This window comes from Artemia franciscana, unplaced genomic scaffold (assembly GCF_032884065.1).
Source record: "Artemia franciscana unplaced genomic scaffold, ASM3288406v1 PGA_scaffold_55, whole genome shotgun sequence".
Taxonomy (NCBI): domain Eukaryota; kingdom Metazoa; phylum Arthropoda; class Branchiopoda; order Anostraca; family Artemiidae; genus Artemia; species Artemia franciscana.
The window spans coordinates 604,594-619,807 of NW_027062695.1; the positions used below are offsets into that span (position 1 = coordinate 604,594).

The following is a 15,214-nucleotide window of genomic DNA, read 5'->3' on the forward strand; positions in this document are numbered from 1 at the left end:
GATCGTATCGACCCATTTGTCCTAGAATGTTGCGAGAGGGCTCATTCTAGCGGAAATGAAAAGTTCCAGTGCCCTTTTTAAGTGACGAAAAAATTGGAGGGCACCTAGGCCCCCTCCCACGCTAATTATTTTCCCAAAGTCAACGGATCAAAATTCTGAGATAGCCATTTTATTCAGCGTAGTCGAAAAACCTTATAACTATCTCTTTGGGGACGACTACTCCCCCACAGTCCCCATGGGAGGGGCTACAAGTTACAAACTTTGACCAATGCTCACATATAGTAATGGTTATTGGGAAGTGTACAGGCGTTTTCAGGAGGATTTTTTTGGCTGGGGGAGGGGTTGAGAAGAGGGGGATATGCTGGGGGAACTTTCCATCGATAATTTGTCATGGGGGAAGAAAATCTCCACGAAGGGAGCGCAGGATTTACTAGCATTATTTAAAAACACAATGAAAAAATAAATATGAAAAAGTTCTTTCAGCTGGAAGTAAGGAACAGCATTAAAACTTAAAAAAAAAACAGAAATTATTACCCATTTGAGGGGCTCACCTCCTCCTAATACCTCACTCTTTACGTTAAAGTATTTTTAGTAATTTCAACTATTTATTCTACGGCTTTTGTGATTCTGGGGTCATTCTTATTAAATTATTACGCATTTGAGGGGCTCACCTCCTCCTAATACCTCGCTCTTTACGTTAAAGTATTTTTAGTAATTTCAACTATTTATTCTACGGCTTTTGTGATTCTGGGGTCATTCTTAATGAATTGGGACAAAATTTAAGCTTTAGTGTAAAGAGCGAGGATCTGACAAGGGGGCGAACCCCCTCATATATGTAATAAAAATATGAGAATACAAAAATTCTTTACGTAAGCTAATTTATAAGTTACGTAAATCTTTTACTAATAAAAATATTCGTAAAAAATTAAAAGTTCTAGTTGCCTTTTTAATTAACCAAAAAATCGGAGGGCAACTAGGCTTCCTCCCCCGCTCTTTTTTTCTCAAAATCATTCGATCAAAATTATGAGAAAGCCATTTAGCCAAAAAAAAAAAAAAATTCAAATTTCGTTTTAATTATTCCTCTGCGGAGAGCCAAAATCAAAACATGCATTGATTCAAAAACGTTCATAAATTAAATAAAAAAAACAAGTTTTTTTAACTGAAAGTAAGGAGCGACATTAAAACTTAAAACGAACAGAAATTACTTCGTATATGAAAGAGGCTGCTTCCTCATCAACGCCCCGCTCTTTACGCTAAAGTTTTTTACTGTTTTAAAAAGCAGAATTGAGAGACAGAGTCAAACTTTAGCGTAAAGAGCGGGGCGTTGATGAGGAAGCAGCCTCTTTCAAAAACTTGTTTTTTTTATTTAATTAAAAACATGAAGCTGCATTCACTGCTATAGTAAAACATCTATAGCCGCATTCTTGTTTTTGAAGGTTTATTTGAATACAGCACATATATGTATTTGGACTCTGGAAAGCGAAGGTTTATTTTTGAAAACTGAAATTTCTCTTCAATCTACGGAAGGGGGGGGGGGTAACCCTTCTGTATAAACTTGAAGGGGAAAGTTTTAGATTAGATTGTGCTTTTTATTCATTTCCAAAGCTTTTTGATATTTTTAAGAGCTATGAGAGGCATCTGTCCTTCCTCAAGCTACTCTAAACGTTATCAGCGGACGAAGATTCATTTAAAGAATATTTCTCACATTCTAACTAATCAAACAGTTCGTGGTAACGAACTGTAGTAAGGAGCGACCTGGCTCAATAGTAACCGAAACTCTAAAAAACGAAATTTTGATACCAATAGTTACATCAAAAGAATCGTATTCTTATGCCGATTTTAAATATATAAGTTTCATCAAGTTTAGTCTTACCCATCAAAAGTTATGAACCTGAGAAAATTTGCAATATTAACGAAACTCACACCATCAAATTCAGCGTATCAGAAAACCCTACTGTAGAAGTTTCAAGCTCCTATCTACAAAAGCGTGGAATTTTATATTTTTTGCCAGAAGACAGATCACGAATGCGTGTTTATTTTTTATTTTTTTTTTCGAGGGGTGATTGTAACGACCTAGTGGTCCTAGAATGTCATGAGAAGTCTAATTCTAGCGGAAGTTAGATATTCTAGTGCCCTTTTAAGTGACGAAAAAATTGGAGGGCACCTAGGCCCCCTCCCACACTCATTTTTACCAAAGTCACCGGATCAAAATTTTGAGATAACTATTTTGTTCAGCATAGTCGAAAAACCTAATAAATATATCTTGGGGACAACTTAATGCCCCACAGTCCCCAAGGGAGGGGCTGCAAGTTACAAACTTCGACCATCGTTTACATATAGTAATGGATATTGGGAAGTGTACAAACGTTTTCAGGGGGACTTTTTCGTGTTGGGGGATCGGAGGGAGGCGGTTACATAGCAAAATGTTTCCCTGGGGTAATTTATCATTAGGAATAGAACTTCCATGAAGGGGGTGTAGAATTGTCTTGCATTATTTAAAAATAAACAATGACAAAATAAATTAAAAAAAAAGTTTTTTTCAATTGGAAGTAAGGAGCAGCATTAAAACTTAAAACGATCAGAAATTAATACGTATATAAGTGGGTTCGTCTCCTTTTCAATACCTCGCTCTTTGTGCTAAAGTATTCTTAATAATTTCAACTATTTATTCTACGGCCTTTGTGATTCAGGGTCATTCTTAAAGAATTGGGACAAAATTCAAGCTTCGGTATAAAGAGCGAGGTATTGACGAGGGGTGAACCCCCTCATATCTCTATATATATATATATATATATATATATATATATATATATATATATATATATATATATATATATATATATAAATAAGTTATCTGTGTGTGTGTCGAGTGACGTCATGTTTGTGTGTCGACTGACGTCATGTTTGTCGACTAACGTCATTATAAGGATTGAGCTGTATGCGTCATGAAGTTGTTTGTCGACTGACGTCATGTTTGTCAACTGATGAAATTACATACCGGGACACCGGGACACAAATGACGACCGGGACACAGGGAATATAAATGACGACCAGGACACTCAAAGAGAAATTTCAGACCGAGACACCGGAACACAAATGACGACTGGGACAAAAATGACGACCGGGACACAGGGAAAATAAATGACGACCGCGACACTCAAAGAGAAATTACAAACTGGGACACCGGGACACAAATTACGACCGGGACACAGGGAATATAAATGACGACCGGGACACAGGGACACATCATTAGAATAATGAGGTATAGATCTGAATACGGATTGTTTTTCCCATGGACAATTATATGTTGCATGTTCAAGAGTCAGTAAACCTGACAGTCTATTTATATGCAACATAAACGACTTATGCGCGCGGAGGGGCTTGGGGGCGCGAAGCGCCCCACCAACTAGGTGTTGGGGTGGCGCGAAGCGCCACCCCAACAGCTAGTACGCAATAAAACTATACAAATATCTAAGTTCGTTACATATATCTATTACTAATAAAAACGTTCGTAAAAAAATAAAAAGTTTTAGTTGCCTTTTTTAGTAACCAAAAATTGCAGGGCAACTAGGTCTCCTCACCCACCCCTTTTTCAGAATCGTCCGATCAAAACTATGACAGAGCCATTTAGCAAAAAAAAAAAAAAAAAACACGCAAATTTCGTTTTAATTATTCATGTGCCCTGAGCCAAAATTGAAAAATAATTCAAAAATGTTTAAATAAAATAATTAAAATTAATTAATAGTTTAAAATAATTAAAAAAAGCATTAAAACTTAAGAAAAACTGAAATTATTCCGTATTCTCTTTAAACAAACATTTTACACTAAAGTTTGACACTTTCTCAAAAACCCTACTTTTTAAAGCAATAAGAACTTTTGCGTAAAGAGCGGGGCATGGAGAAGAGGACAGCCCCTTTCATATCCGGAATAATATCAGTTCGTTTTAAGTTTTAATTTTGCTCCTTACTTTCAGTTGAAAACACTTGTTTTTTCATTTATTTTCAAAAAGAGTGAGAGAAGGTACTAGCTGATTGTTTGTAAAATGACATAGTATTTTTCCAAACCTTATTTTCTTAAACTCATGGTGTCTTTTATTCTAGCTCCGCAGTTTTGGTAAATAATAAATAAGCCTTTCTTATTGGAAATGAGAGTGAGAACCAAAGGAAAATAAATAGTGAGAGGGAGACAGAGAGAGTGAGAAAGAGAAAGAGAAAAGAAATACAAAGAGGAAGAGAGAGGGAGAGAAAGAGAGAGAGAGAGAGAAAGAGAAAAGAAATACAAAGAGGAAGAGAGAGAGAGAGAGAGAGAGAGAGAGAGAGGAGAGAGAGAGAGAGAGAGAGAGAGAGAGAGAGAGAGAGAGGAGAGAGAGAGAGGAGAGAGAGAGAGAGAGAGAGAGAGAGAGAGAGAGAGAGAGAGAGAGAGAGAGAGAGAGAGAGAGAGAGAGAGAGAGAGAGAGAGAGAGAGAGAGAGAGAGAGAGAGAGAGAGAGAGAGAGAGAGAGAGAGAGAGAGAGAGAGAGAGAGAGAGAGAGAGAGAGAGAGAGAGAGGAGAGAGAGAGAGAGAGAGAGAGAGAGCTGATGATAACATTTCGTTTTTGGGATGGGGGGGGGGGAGGGAGCTGAACTGAGTTTTGTATTCCGTATAAAAGTAAATCTTTATTATGATTATTATTTTCTTTTATTCAAGGTCACTGACAACATTGGGTCTCGTTATTTCTAAGCTTGCTGATCAGTCAACCTTAAAGGGAAAAGATAAGTTTGTTCCGTATAGAGATTCAGTCCTGACCTGGCTATTAAAGGTAAGACGTCAAGTGGGATTAAAAATTATGATTCCTTTCATTTCAAATTCGAGCGCAAGATAGTTAAGGACTATTTCCAGAGAAGCTTCTTTAAAAGAAAACGTCAGAATATAGAAATCTATTGAAATGCTGTGATTAGTAGAAGTTCTGTAATTCTCGCTTATGATGTCAAAGGTCATGTATTTATAAAAATAGGATACAGATTCTCTATGTAGCAATAAGCACAATTTATTCCTTGTTATTTTTGAGACAGGAAAAGCATGGCAAAGGGAAAACAGAAAAAATCATATGAGCGTATTTTAGAAATATTTTCAGTCTTTGTATACTATTTGTAATGAGACAAAGATGGTTGTCAGTAATTTTTAAACCCATACCTCGCTGTTGGGCCTAGATATGTTCCACTAAACTTGACCGCAAAGCGAAAAGCTGTATAAGGAATTAGTTACTCTAACACAAATTCAATGGGATCGGTTCCAAATTTGATAAAATGCATTTTAATTTTTTTATTTCATTTATTTCAAAAATAGATGTATAGCAAGTACATACATTTTATACATAAAATAATAACAGACTCCAAAAACCAACAATGATATATAAACAAAAATGAAACAACTTCATGTTACAAGAAATATGTGTATTTGTAGAGTATGCATACACAATTTATTTAAACAGCTTTAATCTGAAGACGATATAGAAATAGTAACCTGCAAATCATTATCGTCATCATTTTTCGCTGGTAAGGATGGGCCTGGCCCATCTCTATTACGTAATCCTTATTAAATAATATAATTATATGAAAATAATTGACCAACGTTGTTTGTCTTGCCTTCTTGTCTATTTCGTTTTTCAGTTATTTATAACAACTAATGGCTGAGTTAATTCCTCGAGATTCTTTAACGCTACATTTGATATCAGGATTGTATTCAAGGAGGATATTTATTCCTTGTTCGAAATAGGAAAAAACTTTCGAATTTGTTTTGATTTTAGGGTCTGCTTGCAATCGAATGACTTCCTCATATGAAAGGGGCTCCCTGTTAGCTTCAAGCAGATCAAGCACATCTCGTTCGTTCAAACCTTCAAAGCTAAGATCATCTGCTAGGTCTGAATCAGTTTTCCGATTTTGAGGAAGGAAAGTAACCACTGCATTAGCACTTTTTACACATTTTGGCCATGGATTAAAAAAAAACATGGTTCTTTGTTATTAATTTCAATAGTTGCCAATCTTGCGCTTTTGCAAGATTAGCAACACTTAGGTATATTGACATCGAATTTTTTTGTTTACCGTTATAGCGCAAAATTTTAGGCCGTATATCAGAAACGTGAATTTATTGAAGAGGACCGTTGTAGCGAAATGCCGTATAAAAAGGTTTAGGGAAGTATGGTTAGTAATAAGGTAAAGTGACACATTATTTTACTGGATAGGCGAAGAGTAACAGCTAACATTTGTCACTTATGAGCTTTTTATGTAAAGAGATAAGCTGAACTAATGTGAAGTAGAGGGGATAATATTACATTATCCTAGGTAGGCTATTCTATCAGATCAAGTTCTACCCTTGATCTCTTTATCCTTAACAGTCTCCAATCTTTTTTAACAGTCTTCAAATCATTTATATTTGTAGCATCTCCTGGAGTGATTTAAATTATCGAAAACATACATAATGTTATCCATAAAGGCATTTCCTCTATAATAATTTTCCTTTGGGATCTACTATTGTCCCCATTGGATAAACAAGAAGTATAACATTAGGTAATATATTTCTGGTTAAAAGTGCCGGAGTCATAAAGTTAGAAATTTTACCAGAAGTTTCAATGGGCCAATGATATTATGTGGATATAACTTGTGTTTCCGAGAAATAATGTGTAAGCCTGTTAATTTTGAAACCTGTGGTTGACAACTTCCCATCATGAGTTGTCTTGTGCAGGCTACTTTTTTTCTGTACCAATTTGTGTCGAACTATTTTCAACAGTCTCCAAATCTTTCATGTTTGCACCCTACTACAAACTGATTTACCAGATTGAAAGCGTAAATAATATTTGGCATCTAGAAATTTTGTTTATAATAATCTTTGTTTTGAGACCTACCGGTTTCCACATATTGGCTATACAAAAAGTATAACATTAGGTAATATATATACTAATATAGGTATTGTATACGGTACGAAATACAAGAGAAGTTTAGTTTGTGCATGTATTACCTGGGGGGCTAGTCTATACAGGCCTTTGGGGTCTGTATTGGGGCTTGAAAATTAGAAACTGGTCCAGAATTATCAAATTCGAACCACAAGGATTGTTGTAGTTGGCTTTTTTTTGGTAAATGAACATAGTTTTTCTTATGTTTCTCTTCAGGTTTCTTATATTTCTCATTACTGCACTGGTTTCAGATAGAAAGGTTTCTGTATGTCTGGTATATTTAATTTGTGCTTATAACTAGTACTAAAATTTTCTCTTTTTCTTCTATTCCTGGAACGCCTCTATTACAACTTGCCTTTGCAAGTTCATGGGCAGGCAAGAAGATGTAGTTGGATGACTTTGTTTGTCATGTATTTTGTTAAGTTCTATTTTTATTGAAAAGCTTAACTAACCAAGTAAAAAAATGAAAGCGCAGCTTTCCGCTGATTTTCAAATTTTGACTATAGGTATAGCTGTTGTCTTATTAAGCTCCAAATAAGCTGGCATATGCACTTGCAAGTAGAAAGGGGAATATCTTAACAGAAATGATTTTTTGAATTGGCTGAATTGCTCAGGGGTTTTGTTAATGTCTGTAGAGGTAGGTGCACTCAAAATATTCACAGGTAATTTCATAGTAGGATAACGAATTTTCCGAATACTTGCCTAGGGTAAATAATTCTTTTTCGGACAGATTTTCTTCACTGTTTGCTCTCTGGGCTTGGTCAATTTGGTTCTTTTACAATCAGTCTTAAATTTAGAGCTTAAAGAAACTTTATATTCTACATTAATCGCAGTAGCTTTTCAACGAAATGTATCACAGACCGCAATGTGAATTCTTATCGTCCAGACCAGGCTCAAAGGGTGTATGTTTCGCAGGCCTGCCGCAGATAGTCTTAGCAACATTTATGATACTGATTTGTGCACTTTCTTTGGATGTTCGGCAATATAAAGATCTAATAGGTTTTAATCTAAAACTACTTTAAGTGTTCGTGGGTCTCTTTTTTTTTTTTATATAAAAATTGGAAGCAAAGGATAAAACTTATGAATCGTCAAGAAATAGAGTATAGGACAGATACGATTTGATCTTTATTAAGCTAATGTCATTCTCATGTCATTGTCATTGTCATGTCTCTGTCGTTCCCATAACAGAGCTAGTTTGAGTCAATAGTAGACTTGTAAAGTCTCCAAAATAATCCAGCAAGTATGAAAGCCATTGCAAATGAATAGAAATCATGATATACACAGGGGTTTATAGACCATTTTATAAATTTTGGATTATTTTGAGGCAAAATTAATTTACAAATAATGAGAGAAAGCAAAAAGAAGAGGAACTAAAAGTCAGGGGTGCCTTTTCAAAATGTTTCAAATAGCCAAAATTAATGCTCGACGACTCGAATTAACACACAAAATGTTTATAATATTTGTTAAGGGCCTTCTATCATGTGTTTTTAGGTCCTAACTTTACTCAAAAATGCATATTAAAGCCCCTTTAAACTGTTATTATGAACGGCGAAGTTACACTAAAAGAAGAATTATTATGGTTAGTTAACGTCTGTAGGAAGTTAACTCGAGTTGCCAGAATAAACGTTTTGTTCTCTGGAACAAAGCATAGTCCAATGACAGGACACCTGTCTACAATGCAGGAGACTGTGAGTTTGAGTCCCATTCAGGATGGATTTTGAGCTTAATATTTTCATAGGAGGCAGGAATTAGTGCTCATAAAGGAAGGAGAGAAGGGACTTCATGCCTATCCTGCCCCATTTTGTCGCAATTTTGTTATTTTCCCCATTCTTTCCCCTTAAAACGACCAAAAAAGAAATGGAAGAACGACTGAGTGTGTTATGAAAGCTGATTTTTTTCTAACTCAATAAATTACTTAACATTAGCAACTAAAATTGCTCGGTGACTAAATTGCCATGAAAAGTGGATATTGCTTATACCTAACATCTGTGTGGATTAATTTTTTATGCAATGCAAGCACAGCTACATCAATTACAAGTCCTTTTGAAATATCGGACAATCCACTAATATATTGTGTTTTTAATGATGATTTCAGTAAAGAGTTTAGAACGGGTTGAAAATCTTCAGGCGTACAGATAATGTGTTTTCTTCTTCTTTTGTTAAATCTAAGTTCTTAATAACTAACGCTAAATTTGTTTTAATCGTTTGTTATTTTAATCCTTGTAGTTGTTTTTTTTCAATAATTTGATCTTTGTATCGTTTCAATCTAATTGTTGCTTCTCTTAACTTTATTGTTCTACTCTTATATGTACATACTACTAACTGCATTAAACTTTCAGGATAATTTAGGTGGAAACAGTAAGACTGTAATGGTTGCTGCTATTTCGCCTGCCTCAGAAAATTACGAAGAAACCTTATCAACGCTACGATATGCAGATAGGGCCAAGCGCATTGTGAACCATGCTGTTATAAATGAAGATCCAAACGCTAGAATTATTAGGGAGCTGAGGGAAGAAGTGGAGCAGCTTAGGGAGCTCTTAATGTCTGCATCAGTAGGTTTTTTGTTTCTTTGATTGAATCCATAGGTAACTGCAGTGTAGTTATTAGAGGGAATCCAACTTGTTTTGGGGTTATCTGAAAACATGATTTAACAGCCAGAAATTCCTTTTTCTCTGAACAGGTTTGCCCTTTTCCAATAGCTCTTTTAAAAGTCATTGCAACATAAAGCCGTCTGAGGGCATCAAAATTGCGAACACCCTTCCTCCATTAATCCTTGAATGATAATATTTCCTTGAATTTATTCAAGGAATATTCTCTTTATTTCCTTGAATGACGTTTCTGTTTCCTTTAATTTCTTTCTTGTAACCTGGTGCTTTGATTTGACCCTAGGAGTATTGCTAAAAAGCATGGTTTCTTTTGTCATCCTTTATTCGTAAAAAATTATCTAACTATTTAACCCTTCTTTCATTATAGCGTTAGAAAGTGTGATCGAATGACCTTTGCACTCAGCTCATTGTTTGATATACGACCATTCAAAATTATATTTAAAACTTTCCCTTGACACCTCCCCTAGAAAATATTGAGCATATCTCCCGCCACCATTCAAAGGGGTGGTCTGTAGGCATACTTGACTCCCTGTCAATGCGGAAGCTTTCAGTATGCTACTCGTAGTTTAATACTTGTCTTTCTGTCCTTTTTGACTGATTGATTTTGGAAGCTATGCGCTATTTATCTGTGATAGCAAAGTAAATTTATCTGTTCAAAAATACGGGACCCGGTGTTTGGTTCCAACTGCCGCAAAGGTGCGTTACATACCTGAATTAAGTAATTCAGTCTTTTTGTGCGTTTTATCGTTTTTCACTAAACTTGAATATCACACTGAATCTCGACCGGATTGCCGGTCATTGATCAGATTTCAAGGTTAACAAAGGGGAACATGAAAAAAGTGGAAAAGAAACTATAAGTATAAGAAAAGTTTTGACGGGTATGGTCAAATTTTATTTGCTAAAAACAAGGCGGATCTAATGTCCCCGAGGTTCGATTTCGCTTCATAATAAGATTGAAACAGTTTATTTACATGATAATAAGGTAATTCCCTTATGAATTTTTGAAATGCAGAATTATCTGCTGTTTAATGGAAAAAAAAGAAGAAGAAAACGTGGACATAATTATTTTTGTTGCTTTTGGATGTTTAGGAACGTTCTACTAGTTCATATTTGAAAATGTATATATAGTTCACTTTCGGTCTTATTTTTCAAAAGAAGAAAGAAAAGAAAAGTTATTTTCTTTTTATAATTTTAAAGCTATGCTATAGGCTATACCGATCATAAACAGTCCAACAAAAAGTTATTCTTAAAATGGACAGAAATGACTGAACGAGTAAATAGAGTATAAAACGAACCTACATTCAAATTAATAATAATGCGAAAATTGAAATTAACATAAATTACCAAAAATAATATTTAGGCCACTACCACTCTATCAGGGGCGCTGAAGCAGCAGCTGCAACTCATTGTTGAAGCTGCTGCAACATAAAAAAAGTGAACCAGAAAGAATAGTAATACGAATGGAGATATAAATATCTACTACTCTTTATAAGTAACTAAATATTTGTGCCACTGTAAAGTTTCGTTTTCTCCTATTTTGTGTTACAAAACATCAATTTTTGCTCAGGTCAGCTTCAACCTGCCAGAGAATATATTTCTAAGCCAAGAGATTTGTCATGGTATAAAATTCTCAACTGGAGATTTACAGCTTCTCATCTCCAGAACTGAGGCAAATGACATTTTAGGGAGATGCCAAGGGAATGTCTTATATGGCATTTCAGGGAGACTGTTGTGTCTCCCTTCTTTTTCTTCTGGTGCTCATCCTATCTAGCACATAGGTCATCCACGACCATCAAGGGAACAGTTTGAACGGAAATTAAAAGTTCTAGCGCGCCTTTTTTAAGTCACGAAAGAAATTTCGCCACATAAAAGTAGCATCTTATGCCACAAAGTAACGTTTTTAGCCAAATAGTGCCAAAATGCTAACAAGTAAGAATTCTAAGATAGCCAATCGATGGAAAACCATGTAAAAATGAATATAAAATCTGTACTTCGCTAAAGTATCTCCTCCTAGAAATAGCAATTTTAATATATTTTGAGTTTTGTAGGTTTCATTGAATGATCTTTATAATTTTGTGGTTGCAATATGGCTTTGTTTTTAATTAGGTTTTACTACATGAGTCTTATGATGAATTACGATCCTTAAATGGACTTTTTCTACGTAAAGGGTACTAGACATAGTGCTCTTTAGACATGGTAATATGTCTTGTTACAAATATATTAAAAAGATATTTGTAACAATGCAAAAACAATTACTTCATGATTGATATTGTAAAGTGTTCGTTAATCTATTCTATTGCTCAAATTTATGCTTTCCCCATTTAGTTTTTATTAAACCGCAAATGTCCCTTTTGTCATTAGGAGTTTTGAGGGGGAGAAGCAGCCTCACTGTTGCTTTCTTTGTAATCTCTGTTCCTTTTATGCTTTATCTGACTTGAGGTGCGAGTAAACCGAACCTATATTCTGTTGATTACTCACTGTTTTTGACTCTTTAAGTTATCGTGCTTATCCAATCAAAATGGTTGGAATTGTTTTCTAATCTTTCCTATTTTAGCCATGACTAAGATGATTCAATTTTATCATTCAAAATAGGAGCCAATATTTCGAAAAGCTACTTTTTCGGGATGTGATCTTCTTTCTTGCTGAGCACTCCTGTTACTTTGTGGTCATTCTTTTGTGTTTCTTGGTTTTGCTTTTTAGTCTGACGGACTGATACAGAATATGTCAACATTTTTCCTGTTATTTTCCAGTGATGTTTGCTTCGAAAATGTTACTAAGAATCATTTTAAATAGACAGCACTTGCTGAAAAATTCTGTCATAAAGAGAAGTAAACCTTTGTCTCCCCTATATTCCTTAATTTTGAACCAGTTATGAAACATTCATTGCCAATGGCCTGATTTGAGTTAGGCCAATTAGTTGTGAGAAGCAAGTGGAGGGGGCTTTGAGTTTTTGAAGCATCTATGTCATCCTAATTGTGTTTTTAATGCACATTTGAATATGTGTTTTCAAGAGTAACTCTTGTTGAAAGAGTATTCTGAATTATTTTTCATTAAACCATTTCATTATTTTGTTTCGGGAAGACATAGCATAAAAGAATGGGGGAATTTATGGGGAATACAAGAAAATGTTGGAAATATCGTAAAATTCTCTGCATATTGGAGGGGAGAGAAGCACACGCCCAAAGGCGTTTTGCGAAAGTGTTTGTCATAAAAGGAATGTTGAAAATACAAATACCCATCTCTGCTCGATTAGTCTATCCATTTTTTCTATTTCATGAATTTTCCAGCCTTAGCTTTTGTTATTTTTTGCCAAGAAAAATAAAATGACAATGAAAGAGCAATTCATGGGGCTTCAATTTTAACTACTGAAGATACCGACATACATCCTTCTTTTGTATTAGGACTTTAGTTAAAGTTCTTAACACTAAAGTTATAGATTGCAGATTTTATGCATTGTATAACTAATTATGTAAAACAGTTAAATAAGTAATTAAATAAAATCACACAACAAAACGAATAGTTACCATTTCTGAATCAGCATAAGACGACAGCTCTAAAAATAAACGAATAATTTTTTATATTTTTGGTCACTATGGGCTGTAGTTTAATCTTTACTAGGTTGCCCAGAGAGAGCGACCGTGATCAGCTGTTACTGTAAGCTTTGTGCGACGTCGTAGCCGGGTATCTGAACGTGTTCGACCTATTGAGTCTTTTGTTCGTATGATTATGCGTAGAAAAGTCCAATGACGACTGGTTAAAACAATAAATACCAATCTTATGGGTGACAATAATTAATATATCTTTGCTAATTATCGCAGATAAACCCTTTTTATTGTTTGTAACTTTGCTCTTCTGGAAACCGCTTGAAAAATGAGATAGTAACTTTATGTTTTTATTTCAGCACCGGGAAGAAATTTCTGAGAAAATTTCTGAAAGCGAAAAACTTATGAAAGGACTTTCAGAAACATGGGAAGAAAAGCTTGAAAAAACTGGTATGTATTTATGGTTAAAATAAAGTTTCCAAATTTTAATTGAATAGGTCCTCAAATGTAAAGGAACTTCTTATATCATCTGAAGTCCTTAAATGTGAAAAAATGTGTGGAAAAATACAAAAACGTAAGATAAAACTTGAAACTGCGAAATCTCCTTTACAAAGTATTAAATGTATATGATTAAAGTTTTGTATTAATAAAGTATTAATAATGTATAGATAAAGTATTAATAATGTATATGATAAATGTATTATGTATATGTATATGATTAAAGATTATAGGTCATTTCTAGAAAGTTGATGAAAAATTTCCTGCACCCTACCTTTAATCGAATGTATTCTATATGATTTATTAAAGATTATAAAAAAGGAAAATCTCGCTGAAACACCGGTTCTAAACACCGGTTCAGAATTAAATGATGGAAAAATATACTTTGTTTTTTCACAGAAAGAGCAAATTTAAAACTAAAGTGAGCAATATTGAAAAAAAAAAAAACGGAAAACACGATGCTTGGAAATTACGCGGAAAACTTAGAAATTATAAAAAAAACGCTAAAATCCCTGGCATTTTTTTTTCAAGAGGAGGGGCAATTCTGAAGGTTGGGCCAACCTTCTTGCCCACGTTCCTTTGTCTAAAGAGGTCAAAAATGAAATAAATTACTAGTATTATCTCTAAATGAGTAAGAATAACGACAGAAAATTTGTTTATGGGGATAAGGGGATTTTCAGGAAAAACAGAAACAGGAGTCATATGAAAATAAAAGGGCATGAAAAATTAAGAGAGGAAGACAGGCTTAGTTTAAATATAGCAGTGACAAAGAACGAAAGCAAAAAAAAAAACAACAGAGCATTAGTTAATGAAAAAATCTGAATGTTTCAACTCCACATCCGGAAGCTTTTATCAACGGAAAAAATGAAGTTAATCATCGAAAGAAAAAGATAAAAATAACACACAAGAGAAAAGAACAAAAGACAAATAAATAAATAAAAATCACATTTTAATACACTTTCAAAACACTGCAAAACTGTAATCACAGAAAAGAGATAGAAAATTTATGATTTTTGTGAATAGTTTTGCAGTATTTTGGAAGTTTTTGTGAGTTTTGTTCATTTGTTCGTCTTTTGTTTTTATGGCACTTGGTATTAAGCGATCGCAAATTCTGTCGGTCTTTCCCGGTTTTGCTACTTTAGGCACTTCCAGGTAAGCTAGGACGATGAAATTTGGCAGGCGGATCAGGGACCCGACCAGATTAGATTAGAAATAGTCGTTTTTCCGATTTGACTATCTGGGCGGGGGGAGTGGGGGGCCGGTTAATTCGGAAAAAATAGAAAAAAGGAAGTATTTTTAACTTACGAATGGGTGATGGGATCTTAATGAAATTTGATGTTTGGAAGGATATCGTGTCTCAGAGCTATTATTTTAAATCCTGAACAGATCTGGTGACATTGGGGGGAGTTGGAAGGGGGAACCTAAAATCTTGGAAAACGCTTAGAGTGGAGGAATCGGGCTGAAGCTTGGTGGGTAGAATAAGCAAATATCGTGGATACGTGATTGACGTGACCGTACTGGATTCACTCTCTTTGGGGAGTTAAGGGTGGGGTTCAGTACTTTGGCGAGTTTGGTGCTTCTGGACGTGCTAAGACGATGAAAATTGGTAGGCGTGTCGGGGAGCCGCACAAATTGACTTGA

The 15,214-nt window shown here is 34.7% G+C and overlaps 1 protein-coding gene across 1 annotated transcript in view; it reads left to right on the forward strand.

Annotated features, from left to right (window-relative positions):
• Positions 1-15,214, forward strand: part of LOC136041998 (kinesin-like protein KIF13A) — a gene marked incomplete in the record, with an annotated part of 206,048 nt that overhangs the window by 83,757 nt on the left and 107,077 nt on the right. The window contains 3 exon segments of the mRNA XM_065726827.1: positions 4,686-4,797; positions 9,267-9,479; positions 13,435-13,525. Coding sequence (XP_065582899.1) covers positions 4,686-4,797; positions 9,267-9,479; positions 13,435-13,525 — 416 coding nt within the window.